General features: G+C 36.7%; 1 protein-coding gene across 3 annotated transcripts in view; it reads right to left on the bottom strand.

Moving 5' to 3' along the window:
• The window catches only part of RNGTT (RNA guanylyltransferase and 5'-phosphatase), a 350,432-nt gene that overhangs the window by 301,427 nt on the left and 25,076 nt on the right, over nt 1-23,929 (bottom strand). For all 3 annotated transcript variants that reach the window (XM_064360855.1, XM_064360854.1, XM_064360856.1), the window contains 2 exons: nt 19,764-19,867; nt 19,582-19,670 (listed from right to left, as the gene is read on the bottom strand). In XM_064360855.1, the coding sequence (XP_064216925.1) occupies nt 19,582-19,670; nt 19,764-19,867 (193 nt within the window). The remainder of the gene's footprint in view (nt 1-19,581; nt 19,671-19,763; nt 19,868-23,929) is intronic.

Here is a 23,929-nt window from a genome sequence, read left to right as displayed (position 1 = left end):
GGAGAAATTCCAGCCAAGATTCCATATTCCACCAAATTAAGCTTCATAAGCAAAGGAGAAATAAAATCTTTGCAGGAGAAGCAATTGCTAAGGGAATGTGTTACCACTAGACTGGCCTTACAGGAGACGCTTATGGGAGTTCTAAACGTGGAAACAAAAGAACAGTATCTGCTACCACAAAAACACATGTAAGTACATAGCCCACAGACTCTATTAAACAACTACACAATCAAGACTACAAAGCAACCAGCCAACAGCACCACCACAGGAAAAAAACCTCACATATCATTAACCTTGAATGTAAACAGTCTAAACACTCTAAAAGACACAGGGTGGCAAACTGAATTAAAAAAAAAAGAGAGACCCAACTTTCTGCTATCTTCAAGAGACCAACTCACACCCCCAGCCTCAATATAAAGGGATGGAGAAAGATCTATCATGCAAATAAAAAACAAAAGAAGAGCAGGGGTTGCTATTCTTGTTTCAGATAAATAAATGTTAAACCAACAGCAATAAAAAAGGACAAAGAAGATCATTATATAGTGATAAAAAATTCAATTCAACAAGAAGACTTAACTATCCTAAATGTATATACACCCAACATTGCAGCACGCGTATTCATAAAACAAGAACTTCTAGATGGGCAATAAAGCAAGTCTCAATAATTTTTTTTTTAAATCTAAATAATGCCAGTGGTGCTTGGACCATATAATAAAAACAGAAATCGATACCAAGAGAAACTCTCAAAACCACACAACTACATGGAAACTAAACAACTTCCTCCTGAATGACTTTTGGGCAAACAATGAAATTAAGAAAGAAAACAAAAAATTATTTGAAACGAAAGCAGAGGTAAAACATACCAAAATCTCTGATATGCATCAAAATTAGTGTTAAGAGGAAAATTCACAGCACTAAATGCCTACATCAAGAAGATAGAACTGGCAGGGCGCAGAGGCTCATACCTATAATCCTAGCCCTCTGGGAGGCCAAGCAGATCACTTGAGGTCAGGAGTTCAAAACCAGCCTGGGCAACATAGCAAGATCCCATCTCTACAAAAAATAAAATCAAATAAGCTGGATGTGGTAGCATATACCTGCAGTCCCAGCTACTTGGGAAGTGCTGAGGTGGGAGGATTGCCTGAATCCAGGAGGTCGAGGCTACAGTGAGCCAAGATTGTGCCTCTGCACTCCAGCCTCGGTGATAAAGTAAGACCCTATCTCAAAAAATAAAACAAAGAGAAGAAGAAGATAGAAAGTCCAGGACATGGTGGCTCACACTTGTAATCCTAGCATTTTGGGAGGCCAAGGCAGGAGAATCACCTGAGCCCAGGAGATCAAGACTGGCCTGGGCAGTAAAGCAAGACCCCATCTCTACCAAAAAAAAAAAAAAAAAAAGTTGAAAATCAGCCAGTCATGATGGCATGCACTTGTAATCCTAGCTACTCAGGCTAAGGCAGGAAGACTATTTGAGCCCCAGAGCTTGAGGCTGCTGTGAGCTACCATCGTGCTACTGCCCTCTAGCCTGGCTGACAGAGTGAGACTCTGTCTCCAAAAATAAAAGAAGACAGATTTAAAACTATCTAACATCATACCTAAAGGAACTAGAAAAACAAAAACAAATCCTAAAGTCAGCAGGAGAAAATAAATAACAAAAATCAGAGCAAAGCTAAAGGAAATTAAGACCCAAAAAGCCATATAAAATAAACAAAACCATACAGTGAAATTAAAAGTTGGTTCCTTGAAAGGATAAACAAGATCGATAGGCCATTAGCTGGATTAACAAAGAAAAAAAGAGAGAAGATCCAAATAAGCACAATCTGAAATGACAAAGGTGACATTATAACCAACCCCACAGAAATACAAAAGATCCTCAGAGATGATTCTGAACACCTCTATGCACACCATTAGAAAATCTAGAGAAAATGAATAAATTCCTGGAAACACACAACTTCACAACTGAATGAAGAAGAAACTGAAACCCTGAACAAGCCAATAATGAACTACAAAACTGAATCAGTGATTAAAAAAAAAAAAAAAACTACCAACCCCAAAAAAGCCCGGTCAGGTACAGTGGCTCACACCTATAATCCCAACACTTGGGGAGGCCGAGGCGGGCAGATCACTTGAGGCCAGGAATTCAAGACCAGCTTGGCCAACATGGCGAAATGCCGTCTCTACTAAAAATTAAAAAATTAGCCAGGCATGGTGGCACATGCCTGTAATCCCAGCTAATCAGGAGGCTGAGGCATAAGAATTGCTTGAACAGAGGAGGCAGAGCTTGCAGTGAGCTAAGATTGCACCACTGCACTCCAGCCTAGGCAACAAACAGTGAGGCTATGTCTCAAAAAAAAAAAAAAAAAAAAAAAAAAAGGCCCTGGACCAGATGGATTCCCAGCCCCAGCCCAATTCTACCAGACATACAAAAAAGAGCTGGTACCAATCCTACTAAAACAATCCCAAAAAATTGAAGAGAAGGGATCCCTTCCTAACTCATTCTACAAAACCAGCATATCATGATACCAAAATCTGGCAAAAACAACAAAATAATAATAATACTATAGGCCAATATCCCTGATAACATAGACACAAAAATCCTCAAAAAAATACTACCAAACCAAATCCAGCACCACATCAAAAAGTTCACCACTATCAAGCAAACTTTGTTCCTGGGTTACAAGGTTGGTTCAACATATGAAAATCAGTAAGTGTGATTCATCACATAAACAGAATTCAAAACAAAAACCACATGATCATCTTAATAGATGCAAAAAAAGCATTTGACAAAATCCAACATTCCTTCATAATAAAAATCCTAAACAAACGAGGCACTGAAGAACATATCTCAAAATAATAAGAGCCATCTATGCTAAACCCACAGCCAACATAATCTGAACAGACAAAAGCTGGAACCATTCCCCTTCAGAGAAGGAAGAAGAAAAGGATACCCACTCTCACCACTCCTATCCAACATAGTACTAGAAGCCTTAGCAAGATCAAACAGGCAAAAGAAATATAAAAGGCATCCAAATAGGAAGAGAGGACATCAAATGTTCTCTATTTCAATAAATTTTCAGAATATAAAATAAATGTACAAAAATCAATAGCATTTCTATAAACCAGTAACATTCAAGCTGAGAGCCAAATGAAGAACATGATTCCATTTACAATAGCCACACACAAAAACACAATACATAGAAATACACCCAACCAAGGAGGTGAAAGATCTGTACAAGGAGAACTACAAAACACTGCTGAAAGAAATCACAGACAACACAAACAAAAAAATTCCATGCTCATGGATTGAAAGAATCAATATTGTTAAAATGTCCATATTGTCCAAAGTAATCTACAGATTCAACCCCATTCCTGTCAAATTACCAATATCATTTTTCTTTCCCGGAAGAAAAAAACTATTATAAAATATGGAACCAAAAAAAGGAGCCCAAATAGCCATAGTAATCCTAAGCAAAAAGAACAAACCAAAGTAATCATGTTATAACCAACCTCAAACTATACTAATAAGGCTACAGTAACCAAAAAAGCATGGTACTCCTACAAAATTGACACAGAGACAAATGGAATAGAATAGAGAACCCAGAAATAAAACCACACAACTACAACTAACTGATCTTCAAGAAGGTCAACAAAATAACCAATGAGAAAGGGACTCCCTATTCAATAAACTGTGCTAGGAAAACTGGCTAACAATATGCAGAAGAATTAAACTGGACCCCTACTTATTACCATATACAAAAAATAGCTCAAGATGGATTAAAGACTTACTCTCTTCTCAGGAATACCAGTGGGTTGTAGGTTTGGTCACTTTATATAATCCCATATTTCTCAGAGGCTTTGTTCATTTATTGATTCTTTTTCTTTATTTTTGTCTGACTCAGTTGCTGCAAAGGATTGGTCTTCAAGCTCTGAGATTCTTTCCTCTGCTTGGTCTAGTCTATTGTTAAGGTTCCCATTACTGGGAATATAGCCAAAGGAAAATATATCATTCTACCAAAAAGATACTTGCACTTGTATGTTTACCATAACACTATTCACAATAGAAAAGATATGGAATCAACCTAGGTGTCCATCAATGGGAGACTGGGTAAATAAAATGTAGTACATATATACCATGGAATACTATGCAGCCATAAAAAAAGAATAAAATCACATCCCTCACAGTAACATGGATGCAGCTGGAGGCCATTATCCCAAGTGAATTAACACAGAAACAGAAAACCATGTATCACATGTTCTCATCTATAAGCTGGAGCTAAACTTTGGGTACACACAGACATAAAGACAGGAACAACAGACACGGGGGACTCCAACATGAGGAAGAGAAGAACAAGGGCGAGGGCTGAAAAACTCCCTATTGGGTACTATGTTCACTATCTGGTAACAGGACCAAAGGCCAAACAACTGACTCACACAATATACCCCTATAACAGCCTGCTCACAGTACCCACTGAATCTAAAATTTAAATTTAAATTTAAAAAAATTAAAAGGCCAGCCACAGAAAATATTCACAACACATATATCAGGCAAATATATAAAGAACTATTTTTTCGGGCAACATTTGCAGATACAAAAAAAATTTTTTTAAAGAACTGTTACAATTCAATAAGATAACTCAATTTTTTTTTAGCCTGGGCAACAGATCTGAACTTTATAAAAGAAGATATGTAAGACCACAAAGCACATAAGTTGCTTAACATCATCAATTATCAGGAAAATGCAAGTTAAAACCACAATGAGATCCTACTATACATTCATTAGAATAGCTAAAATTGAAGAGTGACTATATCAAGTGTTTGTAAGGATGTAGAGAAACTGGAATCCTCATACGATGCTGATGAAAATGTAAAATGGCACAATTACTTTGGAATAAAGTTCAGTAGTTTTTTAAATGTTAAACATACACCTGTATCAAAGGACCTAAACATTCTATGCCTAGCTATTTACCCAAGAAAAATAAAAACAAATGCCCACAGAAATATTTGTAAAAATGAATTTTCACAGCAACACAAAGACAAATGTCTATGGCAGCTTTACTGATAATGGCCAAAAACTGCAAACATCCCAAATGTCCATCATCAGGTGAAAAGATAAACAACATGTGGTATATTCGTACAATGAATACTACTCAGCCATGAAAAGAAATGAATTAGTAATAAATGCAACAAGGACAATTCAAAACTATCATACTGTGTGATAACAAGTACATACATAATTTCATTCATATGACATTCTAGAAAATGCAAACCTGTCGTGACAGAAAATAGAAAGTAATTCCCTAATTTACAACTAAAGACTGAAAACAGGATGAACAAAAGAAGCCTGAGATGCAAATGCTCTGAATCTTGAGTGTGGTTTTACCAGTATCTGCATCTATCAAACCTCAGACTGTTCCAGGCTGGTGGTTCACACCTGTGATACCAGCACTTTGGGAGGCCAAGGCGGGTAGATCACTTGAGCCCAGAAGTTCAGGACCAGCCTGGGCAACATGGTGAAACCCTGTCTCCAGAAAAAATACAAAAATCAGCCATGCATGGCGGTGTGTGCCTGTAGTCCCAGCTACTCATGAGGCTAAGAGGGGAGGATTGCTTGAGCCCAGGAGGTAAAGGCTGCAGTGAGCCGTGATGGCGCCACTACACTCCTGCCTGGGTGAGAGTGAAACACTGTCTCAAAAATTAAAACAAAATAAGTCATCAGATTGTACAATTTAAATGAATGCTGTTTTTATTTAAAAGTGTACCTCGATATGTTGATTTTTTTTAGCTAGATGCTAAAGTGAGATGCTGGTATAAGTCTGCAGTTTGTATTAAAAACATAATCCAAATGTTTGTGTCCATCAATATGGCCTTGTTCTCAGCAATGAACTTCACCAAAAACCCATGTTATATATTTGATATATTTAAAAATATATGCCAAAAAAATCACTTTAATCTCTTCCATATATTATGGTAGGAGTTCTTTCCAAAAAGAGTTTTTGCTATGTGGAAGCCAAAGCAGCTCCATCTTGGATGCTAGTCTGCCATGTTGACTTCTTATTAACCCCAGTTCTGGGAAGGCCTCTAAGATTTCAGTTTATCTACTGTTCTTTGTGTAAGAGCACGTACTAACTATAAATCCTGCCCTTAGGTAAAAACAACCTTGATGTTATTATAGTTACTTGTTATACATACCCCTTCTGAATCACCTGCTTCCTATGGTATATAAGCTCTGCGTCTTGGGAGTAATGGAGGGGATCTACTATCTTATCTCATTGCCACCTGAGACTCAGGCTTGGTTTCTTTTTAAGTCCCTATTAAATAATGTCTCTTTCTAAGAAACTGGATTTGTCAGCCTCTTTTTTTTGGTTTCTTTGCTTTCTCGGACTTTAGGGATAGGTGTGCATAGGCCTGCCTACCACGAAACACGCTACTTTCAAAAATTTTTTGGAAACAACTATCAATTGAGCCAAATCACCGATTTCTACATTGATGGCATAATAAAATGACCATTAATATTCAGAATAAAAACCTTAGTCACTGAACAACTCTCAATAAACAAGGATATTTATACAAAGGAACTGCAGACAGTAGGAACAATCTGTGTAAACGTAAATACATGAATCAAAAAAGCACATATGGCAAACTATAAATAAATCAGAATGGCTAGAATATGAGGTGTGGTAAGAAATGCCAAATGCAGTTGGAGACAATGAACAGGTCAACATCCTGAAGAAACTTGTGAAACATACTAAAGAATACAAAGGCAATGGAGATATAGTAAAGAATTTTAAGCACGGCAACTAAATTATCAGAGTTTAGAAAAACCACTCCCATGGCTGATTACAGCTCTCACCTATAATCCCAGCAGTTTGGGAGGCTGAGGTGGGCGGATCACTTGAGACCAGGAGTTCGAAACCAGCCTGGCTAACATGGAGAAACCCTGTCTTACTAAAAATACAAAAACTAGCCGGGATTGGTGGTGGTTGCCTGTAATCCCAGCTATTTGGGAGGCTGAGGCAGGAGAATCGCTCAAACATAGGAGGCAGAGGTTGCAGTGAGCTGAGATCACACCACTGCACTCCAACCTGGGTAACAGAGCAAGACATCACCAGCTAAAAACAAAAACAGACTGAGAACGAACTATCATCGGCTTCAAAGAACAAAAATACAGGGTCACGTACACCAAGCAAAGGAAATTTCCAAGATATGAGTGCTTAAATGTCACATAATGATTAGAACAGAAAATCACCATTTAAGAGTGCTAGCCAGCTGCAGTGGCTCACACCTGTAATCGCTGCACTATGGGAGGCCAAGGCAGGATTATCACTTGAAGCCAGGAGTTCAAGACCAGCCTGGACAACAGAGTATAATCCTGTCTCTACAAAAAATAAAATTGAAAAACTAGGTGGGCATGGTGACAAGTGCCTGTAGTCCCAGCTACTCAGAAGTTTGAGGTGGGAGGATTGCTTGAGATCAGGAGGTCGAGGATGCAGTGAGCTATGACTGCGCCACTGCACTCCAGCCTGGATGACTGAGTGAGACCCAGTCTCAAAACTCAAACAAACAAAAAACAGTGCTGAGGGAGAACTCCAGACTGCAACAAAATGGATAGGAATAAATCAATTCAAGTACAAATTATTTTAAAAAGTCAGTTGAGAAAGGGAAGAGGGAATGCAAAACAGAAAGAAAGGTATGGGTTTTTTTTTTTCAGCGAGGGGATTATTTAACAAGTTTAGGAATGTTTACAGGCTCAGGACAAGAACCTAGTCAAACCACAAAGCTTGACAGTAATAAAAACAATATAAATGAAATGAAGTTTCTGAAGGAAGAAGATAAAAAAATAAAGAGATCAGCTTTGAACTAAAGGACATCATTTAGAAATAATAGCTATTACCAAGAAAATCTATAAATTCCATTGTCTCCATTACTTTGTAAGAAAAAGTCCTTCAAAACAGCCACACAAAGACGTGAGCTGTAAACACATTTTTGTATTCATGTATCTTAACCCAACATGCGAATTTCCTTCCTATCTCCTATTTCAGACAAATTCAACCACATATATTTCAACTTTCGATGTTTCTCACCCAAGCTACTGTTTTTCGCTTCCTTTTTTTTTTTTTTTCCTTGAGACGGAGTCTTGCTCTGTTGCCCAGGCTGGAGTGCAGTGGTACGATCTTGGCTCACTGTAACCTCCGCCTCCCAGGTTCAAGCAATTCTCTGCCTCAGCCTCTTGAGTAGCTAAGATTACAGGTGCCTGCCACCATGCCCCCTAGTTTTTTTTGTATTTTTAGTAGAGATGGGATTTCACCATCTTGGCCAGGCTGGTCTTGAACTCCTGACCTCGTGATCCACCCGCCTTGGCCTCCAAAGCACTGGGAATGCAGGCGTGAGCCACTGCACCCAGCCTTATTTTCAATTTTTACTCTAGAAACATTAAATAACTTTATGAATAGGAAAATTAAGAATAACTGTCAATTAGCTAATATGTTATGTGAAGATATGTAATCTAAGAAAGTATCATTTTCCTTTTAATATTCTTTATATGCAAATACATAGTCTTAGTCTAATGGTTCAGTTATACATCAAAACATTTACAGATAGGGTTATAAAGTTACAAAACCATCAAAACAAACCTCTACAGAAAAATTTGGGAGATTATGTATTTGATATAAAAAAAATCTATTAATTAGGTATACTACAAGCTTAGATATGTCTTCAGTATTTTTTTAAAGCAATTTTCAGTTTTATTCATGATGAGAATGGGTCCATCTAGTGGCAAGTAAACCAGCTGGGTTTCTTTCGCGGGGGTGGCGGGGCGGGGGGAGGTTAGTTGTTTTAGTTGTGTGTTTTTTTTGTTTGTTTGTTTGTTTTGTTTCTGAGATGGAGTCTTACTCTGTCGCCAGGCTGGACTGCAGTAGTGCGATCTCAGCTCACTGCAGCTTCCACCTCCCAGGTTCAAGCAATTCTCCTGCCTCGGCCTCCCGAGTAGCTGGGACTACAGGTGCACGCTGCCATGCCCAGCTACTTTTTTTGCATTTTTAGTAGTGACAGGGTTTCACTATGTTGGCCAGGATGGTCTTGATCTGCTGACCTCATGATTCACCTGCCTCAGCGTCCCAAAGTGTTGGGATTACAAGCATGAGCCACCACACCTGGCCAAACCATAGTCTTTAACTAAATATTAGCTCACTGTTAACTACTTCACGGCACCTTCTATTAAAATTTGTCTTCATTTTCTAGGCAAGCTAATATAACAAAATGAATGTATATGGTATTTACAATCAAACTAGGAAAAGAAATTCCCCAACAAAAGGACAGAAAGATTAGCTATAGCTATACAAATATACATGGTTGGGGCAGTTTATAAGGGGCTGGTAACAATGTATCTTTTTAAATAAAGCCTGATCTGAATATATACTTTTTTTGGTGGGGGGGGTACAGTCAGTGTCTATGTTGCCAAGACTGGTCTTGAACTCCTGGACTCAAGAGATCCTTGGCCTCGGTCTGCTGGGATTGCAGGCATGAGCCATCACACCAGGCCCATAATTTTTTTTTTTGTTTGTCCATGACCTGCTAAACCACGATTTTATTTCTATCTCACTAGCTAGATACACATTTTTTAGTCCTAATTATATGATCAGTCTAATTAGGTCAGTAGTTTTTGTTTGTTTGTTTGTTTGTTTGTTTGTTTGGAGTCTCACTCTGTTGCCCAGGCTGAAATGCAGTGGCACGATCTCAGTTCACTGCAACCTCCGCCTCCCGGGTTCAAGCGATTCTTCTGCCTCAGTCTCCCTAGTAGCTGGGATTACAGGCATGTGCCACAAAGCCCAGCTAATTTTGTATTTTTAGTAGAGATGGGGTTTCACCATGTTGGTCAGGCTGGTTGGGAACTTCTGACCTCAGGTGATCCACCCGTCTCAGCCTCCCAGAACGCTGGGACTACACTGCGCCTAGCCGTCAGTAGTTCTTAACTGGAGGAGATTTTGCCCCCTTAGGGGACATCTTGCAATTTCTAGAGACAATTTTAATTGTCACAATTTGTGGGATGCCATTAGTACCTAGTGAGTAGAGGCCAGCAATGCTGTTAAACATCCTAAATGCACAGGATAACTTCATAAAATAAAGAATTATCCATTCCAAAATGTCAGTAATGCTGAGGATGACACCCTAAAGAATATACCTAAATAAGCAACAAAATGATAAGGACAGAAAAGGAAATTCACAATTAGTAAGAACCTATCATTATGAGCCAAGTACCTTAAATATTTTTATTTAACCAAAAGAAATGTTTTTTTTACCAAAATACGCGTTATTCATGAAAATACATATTCACAAATCTGTCACAGATATATGTAACTAGAAACACCTAAAATAGAGGCATTAGTTAAGCCATATCTGTTACACATATCCCTCCATTTACCAAGAAATCAGCTATTTCTCTTATAACACAAAACCGATTTTTAAATTTCTCTAGTTCACAAAATCCTTACTCTAGAATCATTTATTTCTGTACATATAAAAAAATGAACACCAGTTCCACAACCTCTTATATGTAATTATGATTTCAAAAAACACCCTGAAAAAAATAACATTTCTTGCTAAGTCACTTAGGGACAAAACCTGACCTGAAGTGATGTGACATTATTACAGTCTATTTTTACCACTTAGTGTGAATTAATATTCATATGTTTAACTGTCGAAATGTTAATGTATTTAATTATGGGATGCTTTCTAACACCCAGATTATCTCTAAATACTATTTTCCATTAAAAGGAACCAGGATCCTTAGAGAAATAACTGATTCTATGTCTGGAAAACATCTTTTGCCAGAAAACAAGTGAACCATCAAAGGCTGATGGGTGGTATCAAAAGAATATCAAAGCCAACCTGAAGAAGCTTCCAATGGCCTAGGAGCAATCCAGATATCTTAATATTAGCTGCAACTGATTTAAACACATAAAAAACTATATAAAAATTCATGAGTTCACAGATACTTCAAAAATACAAAAAACTTTCAATGTTATGGTCCTCAAAAAAAATTAAAAATAAATTAAAAAAGAAAAAAAATATATATATATAAACTATAATCAGATACCACTGGAAAGTACAAGATACCAATTCATTCTGAAATTTGAGAATAGGATAGAATCAAAACTTTACCTTGCTTTTCTAGTACAAACTATATTTTAGGATAACTCAATTATTGAGATGGAATCGTTTTTTATTAAAGAAGAATTTCAGCTAATACATGAAGAAATTAAAGAATCTCAGAAATCACCATTTTGCCACCCCTAATGAAATACTGAACCTAGGCAATGATCATCAATGAACAGTAAAATCATTAAGTAAGACAAAATGGAGAACTTTATAACAAAAGAAACAAGCAGCCACCACCTGAACCCACTTACTTATCTTAGTACCAATAAATGTGAGACAACCAAATATTATGTGCTTCCTGATGTGGTATGAAAGAAAATACACAGTACCACCTATAAAATATTCTTGCCTAAAGTCCTAAAAGTGAATCTAATCATGTCTCTAGATTTAACTATCAATTTACAAGACCTACAGGAAAGAAGAGAACAAGCTAACTGATATCATGAGGATGCAAGCAGATAAATCCAGAATGTGGAACATTTCACAGAACAATGGCTAGGTTTTTCCATCATATTGATTGCATTTTAAAAAAGAGGAAATCAGGGACATTTGAGAGACATAAATGCAATCTGAAAATATTGTTGGATCCTGGTTTCAAAAACTAAAAAGAAATAATTAAGGTAATTGAAGAAATCTAAAAACAGACTAGGTTCTAGATGACATTAAGGAATTTGTAACTCTTCTTGTGGTATAATTACTGTATGGTAATCATATGAATTCAAAAGTCCTTATTAGTTAAAGATGTATACTGAAACATTTTTAGTGACATATCTGTGATTTGCTCTAAAATACAGCTTAAGGTCATGAAAATGCTAATAACCCTGACTTGATCATTATACATTGTAGATATGTATTGAAATATCACACTCCATCCCATAAATACGTACAGTTATTATGTGTCAACTAAAAATAATAATAAGAGCTAGGCCCAGTGGCACATGCCTGTAGTCCCAGCTACTTGGGAGCTAAGGTGGAAAGACTACTTGAGCCTAGGAGTTGAAGTCTAGCCTGGACAAGATAGCAAGACCTGGTCTCTAAAAATTTCTTTAATATAATAATGAAGGACAAACAAAATTTAATATAGTTGTTCCACAGACTCCTCAGGGGATTGGTTCTAGGAACCCCCTCAGATACCAAAATCCTCTGATGCGCAGTGCTCAAATGCCTTGTATAAAATGGCATAGTATTTGCATGTGACCTATGAATATCCTGCCATTTTCTTTAAATCACCTGTATGTATTACTTATAATACTGAATACAATGTAAACGCTATGTGAACCGTGACTATGCTGTATGTTTTAATTGTATTTTTTTTACTGTTTTGTTACTTTGCATTGGGTTTTTTCCCAAATATTTTTAGTACAGATACAGAATATATTATTAATGGTGGGGATGAAAAAAAATCAGCAAATGATAATTACTGAAGCTGGATGATGGATATATAGGGTTTCATTTTTTTATTCTCTCTACTTTGGGTATGTCTGCAATTTCCATAATAAAAAACAACTTGAGGCCGGGCGAGGTGGCTCATGCCTGTAATCCCAGCACTTTGGGAGGCTGAGGTGGGTGGATCACAAGGTCAGGCATTCAAAACTAGCATGGCCAACATAGTGAAACCTCATCTCTACTAAAAATACAAAAAAAAATTAGCCGGGAGTGGTGGTCGGCGCCTGTAATCCCAGCTACTCGGGAGGCTGAGGTAGGAGAACTGGCAGAAACTAGGAGGCAAAGGTAAGAGTGAGCCAAGATCACGCTGCTGCACTCCAGCCCAGGCCACAGTGTGAGACCCCATCTCAAAAAAATAATAATAATAATTTGAGGGTACTGCACCAGAGAAGCTAACAATATGGTAAAAATTGAAAACGTGGTTCCAAGGGTTTCAGATAAGAGACTATGAAGCTGTAGTTACCGCTAAGAATTAGAAAAGGTTTCAAGCTTCCGTGTGTTTCAAGAACTTTATATTTCCACCAAGCCTACAGCATTAACCCACAGCCCCACCAATTATCAACTGATAACTGACTCAACTGTCAACAATAATTGATAAATTAACAATTATATCAGCTAATTCAAAGATGACTTTTTTAAAAAAGACCAGGTCTCACTATGTCACACAGACTAGAATTTTTTTTTAAACCAAGACAGCTTTGAAAAGAAACCGGAGTCTAACCTTTGCCACATCACAAATGTTTACTATTGGTCACAAATATTGATCAGCAAGAATTTGTGCAAGGCTGGTAAAAATTCCGTCTCTGAAACTAAAAATAAATGAAAGTACTATAAAAGCAGGTCAATATTTTCAGATCCTAAGACTACTTAAGCTTGAGTGCTTTTTATTTAAAAAGGTGTTATCAGCAATCAGTTCTGAGACCAGTTTGTATTATTATCTCTACAGCAATACTACAAGAAATAACTGATAATACATCCTGTGCTCCAAAATTTGGCAGGCCCAAAGCAAATGTTTCCACTTCAATCCACATGAACAGAATCGCTGCCGGGAATATAAAACAAATAATGTATGTATCACTAGGTTCTGTAAATTTTATAACCTGCAAAACACTCAAAACCATTAGAAATTTTTCTTATCAGTTATTCTAAGAATACAAGTGCACAATTTATAACAAGTATGAATTTGTTTTCCTAAACCTGGAGTATGACTCTTTCTAACGTCATGACATCTAACGCTAGAGGTTAAAAGTGTTTGCCGTCCTTTGAATTCATTAAGCATATTTAGCATTTACCCCTATACTGGCTTCTCTCAAATGAGAAAACAGTTTTGTGAGTTGTGTTTAATTTTTCAGATAAAGGCCTCAATATTACCTTCAGCTGTGTAGGTTCTAGTCATACACCTCAATGTATGTATATATATGTGTATATGTTATATATAGTCATGTAAATGTGTGAATATATACACACACATCCTTAACATATTTCATGTATATCCCATAATATTGTTGTTAAATAATAGCTGCTTAGTGTACCATATAAATAACCTGCTTTTTTCAAATATATATGTTGTTTCCAAGTTGTTTTTTGTTACCAAGGAAATTGTGATGAAATTCCTTTCATATAACTCTTTATGTCCATCTCTGACTACTTCCTTAAAATAAGGTCACAGATGGTCTTGATGAGTCAAGGGAAATGCTTTTAAGATCTTGAGAAATATCACCATGTTGTCTCTCCACAGAGCCCTCTGCAGAGACGTTAACAATTAACACTCTAAAATCTATGAATGCACCCACTTTATCCAATCCTTGACACTAACAATTATAATTTTTTTTCCAAAAGGGAAAAGTTTATTGAGTCAGCCACAGACGAACAGAGAAACAGATGCAGGGAGGTTCACTGTGCAGCAGGGCATGCAACAAACATTTATCTGACGAAGAGAACAAAACCCAAGGGCTCTGCGTAGAAACAGACACTAACATGAGGCCACTTTTACCCACCTAATGTCATGTGCAACGTTACTCTTCTTTACGAATCCCTTCCTCATAAGACATAACACTATGTGTTTAACAAACATGTACATCGTTGCTAAATCAGCAAAAGCTATTATAGTGCTCCAACTTAATAAGTTGATTAAAGAAGAAAGTTGTCCTGTGGCCAATTCACAATGAAACTAAATAGTTTTGTTCCAAGATGCCTTTCACTGGCAACAAGGCATTTCCAACAAACAGGTCATTCTGTCACCAGGAGCTGGTCTCAGTCTGCAGCTCAGAGCAACGTGCCCCACGCACCCCCGGGGAGGAGAAGGGGAAGCCGCTGGAGGGTTACTCAGTTCTCTCAGAGGCCCTGAGGAGGGGTGGCCAGGGGCCACCTCAATGCTAGGGGGCTCCACCCAGGATAGTGATGGCTGGCTTTGCATAAGGGGGTGCCAAGAACTTTTAGCTAGGTCCCCAACATGCCATGTGCAAGGGCCTTGTTCAACCCAAACAGAACTGACACCACCCCCAGGTGGTGCAGGGCAAAGTCCCCCAGGAGCTCTCAGAAATATCATTTTTTTAATCTTTGCCAATTTGATATGGAGTGCAGCTAACAGCATGTATTTTAATTTGTATCTCATTAACAAGTAAGAAAACTTTGTTCATGTTTCTTGGTTTCTTGTATTTCATATTCTATAAATTGCTCTTTCATTGTGTTTTCCATAGTTTTCTATTAAGGAATGCCTCTTTCACCTACTGGTATATAGGATATCTACATGAATAAGATTATTAACTTTTTATGTCACATATGCTTCAGATAGTTTTCCAAATTTATCAAAATCTTTTTTTTTTTTTTTTTTGAAACAGGATTCTTGCTATGTTGCCCATATTACTGGGCTCAAGTAATCCTCCTGTCTCACCCTCTCAAGTAGCTGGGATTATAGGCATGTGCCACCAAGCCAGACCCCAATTTGTCCAACATCTTTTTGCCTTCCTTCTGTTGTGTCTTTTGTTGTTGTTGTTTTATATTTTATTTTTCTCTTTGCCCTCAAACATTCTCCTCTCCAATTTTTTTTTAAAGACAGAGTCTCATTCTATTGCCTAAGCTGGAATACAGGTATAATCACATCTCACTTCAGCCTCAAAGTCCTGGGCTCAAGCAATCCTCCCACCTCAGTCTCTTAAGTAGCTGGGACTACAGGAGTACACAGCTGTGCTTGGTTAATTTTTTCATTTATAGAGACAGGGTCTTGCTTTGTTACCCAGGATGGTCTCAAACTCCTAGCTTCAAGTGATCTGCCCATCTTGGCCTCCCAAAGTGCAGAGATAACAAGAGTAAGACACTACACCCACCTGTTGTATTTTCTAACACAAAAATTTTTCACTTTTATGTGGCCAAATAGAAATCAGCATAGCAATTAATTACAGATTTCAATTTTAAAGCCAGAAACTGGATTAAAAACTTGGCTTATCCTTGTTAGTATAGCAGTGACAAGAAAAAAAAAGAAAATCCTGATTCAACTCCTTATTAGATGCATGACCATGGCAAAGTACTTAACTTCTCTGAGACTCAGTTTCCTTATCTATAGTTTCCCAAGTCCACTGAACAATAACAAGCATTTATTAAAATTAGTTTATTAATAAATAAGGGTTCATGCCTGTAATCCCAATACTTTGGGAGGCCAAGGTGGGTAGATCACTTGAACCCAGGAGTTCAAGACCAGCCTGGGCAACATGGTGAAACCCTGTCTCTACAAAAAAATACAAAAATTAGCAAGGTGTGTTGGTACACACCTTTGGACCCAGATACTTGGGGGGCTGAGGTGGGAGGATCACTTGAGCCCTAGAGACAGAGGCTGCAGTGAACCAAAGTCATACCACGGTACTCTAGCCTGCATCTGGATGATACGGCAAGGCCCTATCTTAAAAAAAAAAAAACTAGCTGTTACTGTTATCATTACTAGCCACTATACTTTAAATTCTGACAGCAGTTCTCAAATTTAAATCTGCATAAAAGCCACCTAATACTTTCGTTTTGAAAATCTAGCTTCCTAGCAAAAGTACAATGGTGCGTGTAGTCCTAGCTACTCAGGAGGCCAAGGTAGGAGGATCAATTGAGGACAGGAGTTCAAGGCTGTAGTGTGCTATAATCGTGCCTATAAATAGCCACTGCACTTCAACTGGGCAACATAGCAAGACGCTGTCACTTAAAAAAAAAAAAAACCTCAATTCCTAACCTTTATTCCTAGACATTTTGATTACATAGGTCTAGAATAGGCCCTAAAACATAACACTTCTAACAAGTATCTTCAGGTGGTTCTGATTGAGGCCGTCCAGGAGCACTCCTAAAAGAAAAATACTCATTTATGAATTCTGTCTTTGGTGATATAAATGCAGTATCCTTCTTTACTCCCGAATTAAATAAATATTGACTATTTTCTTCTATATTCTTATTGGTCCTTTCAAAAATATTTCATACACCTAAAATTCACTTACTATGTGGTTGGCTAATTGAACACTATTTGGTGAAAAATCACACCTTTCCTCTCTAATTTAAAAACATCTCCTTTACCACCAGGAACTTCTGCTATAGTTTCCATTGCTTTACCATATGATTTAATGGCAAGAAAGAAAAATCTCCTCATTACTCATCTTTCAAATTTTCCTTGCTCATAATCTTCCATGTTACTATTATCATTGCATGTTACTATATCTTGCATGTTACTATTATCATGATTTACCAAACTATTTTTTTCGGTTTATTTAACAGCAAATATTTAGTGACTTAATGGAGGTGGGGGATTTTACAAACTAATTTCAAAGTAATTCTGCCAAACTTTCATTGGGATTTTGGTTGGAATAACATTAAAACTTTGAAATTAATGTGGAAATAAGTAATGCCTCTCCATTTCTTCAAGTCTTTATTTTAATATTTAAACACACTTTCTTCATAAAGACCATAATAACAATTCCTTGGTGTTTTGTGTTTCTGTTACAGAAGAGAGGTAGTTTCAAGCGTGAACTCACAACTCAGTTGCTCAGGATATAATCCAGGTTTTTACTAGTTGTGTGAGTGACGCTTCAGTAGTCTTAACTTTTCCAAGTCAGTTTAAGGACATAACAATACTATCTATCTGATTGCTGTGAAAAGAAGATGAGACAATGTGTTTGACATGGTTTACACAAAGACTAGCAGGGAGGAAATGTTCAATATGTGATAGCCAATATTATTAAGATTAAGAGGACTATTTTCTAATTATGTTTTCTAACTAATTATTGCTGTTTCCAGGAAAGTTGCTGATGTTTTCTTTTTTATCTTATGCTCTCAATATATTCCCAAACTTTCTTACTAATAATTTTTCTGTTAATTATCTAAATAAGGAAAAATATTAGCTACTTAAAATCAAACAAGACATTTAAAAAAATTTGATTAAAAAAAGTTTTAAAATATTACCAAAAAATTAAAATGAGATGAACAGGAAAAATTTTCAAACGTTACATATAAGAAGGTAATTTACATCATCTAGCCCTAAGAAGAGAAAGAATTATTCAACAAACACTGCTGAAACAAATGGTTGGTTATGTAGAAAACATTTAATTGGCCAGGCATGGTATTTAATGCCTGCAATCCCAGCACTTTGGGAGGCCAAGGCAGGCAGGCAGATCACCCGAGGCCAGGAGTCCAAGACCAGCCTGGCCTAAAACTACAAAAATCAGCGGGGTGTGGTGGCACACACCTGTAATCCCAGCTACTCAGGAGTCTGAGGCAGGAGGATCATTTGAACCTGGGAGGCAGAGGTTGCAGTGAGCCAAGATTGCGCCACGGCACTCCAGCCTGGGCAACAGAGTGGGACTCTATCTCAAAAAAAAAAAAAAAACACAGAAACATTTAAATTGCATCCTCAATTTAAACCATATACCAACAGAAATATCAGAAATAACAAAGAATCAAAGTTGGCCATGCACAGTGGCTCATGACTATAATCTTAGCACTTTGAGAGGCCCTGGCAAGATGATCACTTGACACCAGGAGTTAAAGCCTGGGCAACATAGCGAGACACTGTCTCTACAAAACATAAAAATAAAACAGCTGGGGATGCTGGCGTGTGCCTATAATCCCAGCTACTCAGGAAGCTGAGGCAGAAGGATCACTTAAGCCCAGGGGTTCAAGGCTCCAGTGAGCCAAGATTGCGCCACTGCACTCTGGCCTGGGCGATATGGCAAGGCTTTGTCTCAAAAAATAATTTTTCTTTAATTAAAAAAAAGAATTAAATTTAAAACCAACCCTTAAAAATTCTAGAAAACCACTCCTACCAGCATTGTTTATAAAAGCAAAAAAAAAAAACCCTTAAAACAACTGAAATGTCATTTCCAGTAACTGCCACTTACGAAAATTTACTTATTATATTTGTTTATTGCCTGCCCTCCTTCCCTCAGCCTCCAGCCCACACTAGAATATGAGCTCTGTAAGAGCAGCAACTTTTTTTCTATTTTCTTCACTGATGTGTTCCAATAGCCTGTGCCTGGCATAGAGTAGCAATCAATAAAAATCTAATGAAGGAAGTGTTCATCAACAAGAGAACAGATAAACTGTAGCATATTTGTATAATAGAATACTACATAGCAGCAAAAATTAACTACAGTTACATCATTATACATCACTCTCAGAAATACTGAATGAAAAAAATAAAGTTTCAGAATATTACATATAGTATAAAATGTAAAATTATAAAATGCAGAAATATAAAAAATAAATATGTAGTGTTTAGGGTAGATTTTTCCAACAGGACACCTGAAGAGGAGAAATCAGGGCTTTATCTGGAAAAATGTAAGAATTATGAAAATACATTTATTACATAACTCACAAAAATCAGTCTCTCATTTTAATTAATACTACTTGATAATTATTTAAAACAGAAAAAAATAACTTGTTTATTTGCAAACAAGAAAACAGAAACCCAGTGGCAAAACAAAATATTCAACCATGGTAAAGTAAAGCCAAACATACCTATAAGTTCAGGTGGATTTCTTTCATTAAACCGTTCACACAGACGAATAAATGTTTCGGTATTCTCAGTAGTAGGGCACTCACCATGTCTAGTAATATAGAAAAAGTTTTTTTGAAAAAAGAAGAGATTACAAATTGTAATAAAAGGTTTCAATATTAAAGAATCTTAATATATAACTTACCCTTTACACTGAAGTTTGATATATTTGATTCCTTCTTTTTCTATGTCATTTCTGTCATAGAACCTTGAAGTATTTGTCAGGTCCACCAACAAGCCCATTTTAACCTAAAAAAAAAATATGAAAGAGCAGATTTACTAGTAACTTAATTTGTTCCCAAATACATTGACTAAATGGCAATACTACAGTTCATGGATCTACACTGAGGGAGATTTTGTATGTACTTTGCCCCTGAACAATTGATAATAATAATAAAGTACCACTTACCTAAATCTTACTCAAGACACTAAAACTAAGCAGGCGCTTGTTAAAATAAATTAACTCCCAAACTAAGGAAGGAACAGGAATACAACCAAAACAAATTCTACTGCCAACATCACAAAAGTCTACGCAAAAGAGAAAACACTACCCAGAGTTTGCTGCATACACCTCTGCGCCTGTGATTTATTTGACAAGAGGCTAGAGTAGGAATAATATCTATCTAAAATACACCACAACTCAAGCTCCAGGCACACATTACCCACCCCAGCCTTCCAAGAAGCCACCACCAATAACTCTGTTAATAACTATTGACTACACCATTTTATATCTCAGGCTTAAAATATGAGACAAGCCAGTTATATCATATATATACATATATATGTATACATGAATATATGTATATACATATGTATATGTATATATGATGTACATATATCATGTCTCATCAATATTTTTTATATATATATATATATCTTTCTTTTTTATTAACAGCTCTTCTATTTTCTGAAAATATTCTGAAGCCTCAAGTTACGTTTTTGAAATTAGAAGTAAGGTTAAAAATGGAGACAATATTAAGAAAATGGTAGTATGGGAGAGAAATTCGGCCAGGCACAGTGGCTCATGCCTGTAATCTCAGCACTTTGAGAGGCCATGGCAAGAGGATCCCCTGAAAAACCATGTGTTTGGGGGGGAAAAAAGATTTAAAAATTAAATAACATATTTTCCTCTCCTATTCTTGAGTATCATATAAACATAAGGTAAATTTAAAAAAAAAAAGTTTTGTTTTCTGTGAAACTAAGGCATATAAAATCCACACATTCATAAAAGAATGTCTAAGTTCTGGCAAAAAATTAAGAACACTGCAGAAGCTATATGGAAAAGAAGAAAAGAGCAGCAGATTTTAGAAAGATGCCAACAAAAATATATTTCTGGTAAGAAAGGGCTCACCTTAAAGTGGTGGACCTATCGCTCATCTACACAAGAGCTAAGGAATCTGGAGAAGATGGGGCAGATTACAGGGAAGCAGAAGCAACGCAAGGGGGGAAATGCAATGAAGACACACAAAAGCAGTAAAAATGAACCCATGTTTGCAAATCTCACAAAATGTCAGCACATATTTTCCAGTTCCATGAAGAAATCATCCAAGTAAATCAGTAAGAAGACTCCCTAATCTGAAATGCTTGAGACCTGAAGTGAGACCTGAAGTGTTTAGGATTTCAGATTTTTCAATATTTGCATTATACTTACAGGTTGAGCAATCCTAATATGAAAATCCAAAATCTGAAATGTTCCAATAAACATTTCCTTTGGGCATCATGTAGTGCTAAAAAAGATTCAGATTTTAAATGTTTGGATTAGGGATGCTCAACCTGTACATACTTTAATGGAATACTATAAAGCTGTTAAAAAAAAAAAAAAAAAGAACAAGAAGTTCTATGTGCAAATATATGAAGATCTTCAGAGTATACTATTACATTGGAAATGCAAGGTTCAGACCAGCATATATAATGTTCTACCTTGAGTGTACAGGGGAGAACACAGGAATCTGTATTCTTTGTTGCTTATATACACATAAAGAAATTCTGAAAGGATGCATTAAAAAATCTAAACAGTGGAACCTGTGTGGTAAGTGGTGAGGGTCTAGGCAGACAGAGGGCAAAAGTGAGAGGGAAACCTCATGATACCAACCTTTTAAAACTTTTGGATTTTTGAAATCAGTGAACATATTGTCTATTTCTTAAACGACAAAAATCATTATCATGGTTTTTAGGTACCATGTGATGCCTAAGAATCACGTCTTGGGCAGTTAAATTCTAACATATAGGGTAAAAAAGTACAGACAGTCAAACTTCTCTCATAAATTCCTTAAATAACCAATGAAGAACAGTACACATGGCCATATTCATATTACTGGAGTCTTAATCTCATCTCAGTAAGTCTATCATAGCCAATTTTTCTCTCTGGATTGGAACAAAAATCATTATTTCTCCTGTTGAGCACTAGCTGAAGAAGTTGATCTGTGTTCGGGGGCCATAAGTATGAAAAATCTTTAAAACCTAGAATCACAATCAGCCAACAAGATGGTCTCACCAAGAAATGCACACTCAAACTGAGGCTAAAAAAAGTAATAGTAAATTCATACATCTTCCACCTCATTCTGAAGAATAAACTCTCTGGAAAAAAAATGGCAAGAGAAACAATCTTTATTTTCTTTAATTGATATACTATATTTTATGTATTTATGGGGTATATGTGATATTTTGTTACATGCATGTAATGAGTAATGATGAAATCAGGGTATCTGGAGTACACATCACCTTGAGTATTTATCATTTCTATGTGTTAAGAATGTTACAAGTTCTCTCTTCTAGCTACTTGGAAATACACAATACATCCTTGCTAACAAGTCACCTTACCCTGCTATCAAAAATAAAAATTTATACATTCCATCTAACTATATGTTTGTACTGACCAACCTCTCTTCACCATGCCTCTCCTGTTCACACACCCTTCCCAGACTCTGGTACCTATAATCTATCATTCTACTCTCTATTTCCATGTGATCAATTTTTTTTTAAGAAATAGGGTTCATTCTGTTGCCCATGCTGGAATATAGTAGCACAATCATAGCTCACTGTAATCTCAAACTCCTGGGTTCAAGTGATCTTCTCATCTCAGCCTCCCAAGTTCTAGGACTACAGATGTGAGATCAACTTTTTTAGCTCCCACAGGAGTGAAAATGTGAAATTTGTCTTTCTGTGTCTAGCTTATTTCACTTAACATAATGACCTCAAGTTCCACCCATGTGCTGCAAATGACGATTTCATTCTTCTTCATGGAGTATTCCACTGTGTATATATGCTGTATTTTCTTTATCCATTCATCCACTGATGAACACTTAGGTTGATTCCGTATCTTTGCTATTGTGAACAGTGCTACAATAAATATGCAAGTGCAGGTATGTATCCCTTTGATATAATGATTTCTGTTCCTTTGGAAAAATGCCCAGTAGTTAAACTGCTAGATCATATAGCAGTTCTATTTTTAGTTTTCCAAGAAATTTCCATACTGTTTTCCATGGTGGCTGTACTAATTTGCATTCCAACCAACAGCATATAAGAGTTCTCTTTTCTCTATCATCCCATATCAAACTGAGCCACTGATTAAAAATAAAAAAGGAAGAAAAAAAAGAGTTCTCTTTTCTCCACATCCTTGCCAGCATCTGTTATTTTTTGTCTTTATAATAGTTTTTTGTTTGTTTGTTTGTTGAGAGACAGGGTTTTCCTCTGCCACCCAGGCTGTTGGAGCTACTGCACTCCAGCCTGGGTGGCACAGGAAAACCCTGTCTCTCAACAAACAAACAAATCATAGCTCACCACTGTAACTTGGATCTTCTGGGCTCAAGGGATCCCTCCACCTCAGTCTCCTAAGTAGGTAAGATGACAGGCATGTAACCCACACCTGGCTAATTTTTTAAAATTTTTGTAAAGACAGAGTCTTGTTATGCTACCAAGGCTGGTCTCAAATTCCTGGCCTCAAGTGATCCTCCCATCTCAGCTTCCCAAAGTACTAGGATTACAGACATAAGCCACTATACGTGGTCATAAACAGCCATTCTAACTGGCACAAGACGATATTTCATTGTAGTTTGGATTTGCATTTTCCTGATGATTAGTAATGTTGAGCATTTTTATTTTTTTAGCATTTTTTTCATATATCTGTTGGCCATTTGTATGTCTTCTTTTGAGAAATGTCTATTCATGTCTTTGCCCCCTTTTTAATGGATCTTTTTTTCTGTTGTGTTAAGTTCTTTGTATATTCTGGATACTAATCTCTCAGACAAATAGTTTGCAAATATATTCTCCTATTCAATAGGTTGTTATTTCACTCTGTTGTTTCCTTTGCTG

Source organism: Aotus nancymaae, unplaced genomic scaffold (genome assembly GCF_030222135.1).
Source record: "Aotus nancymaae isolate 86718 unplaced genomic scaffold, 86718_ANA_hifiasm-v0.15.2.pri h1tg000040l, whole genome shotgun sequence".
Taxonomy (NCBI): Eukaryota; Metazoa; Chordata; class Mammalia; order Primates; family Aotidae; genus Aotus; species Aotus nancymaae.
The sequence above is the reverse complement of the archived record's forward strand: the minus strand, read 5'-3'. Positions and strand labels throughout refer to the sequence as shown.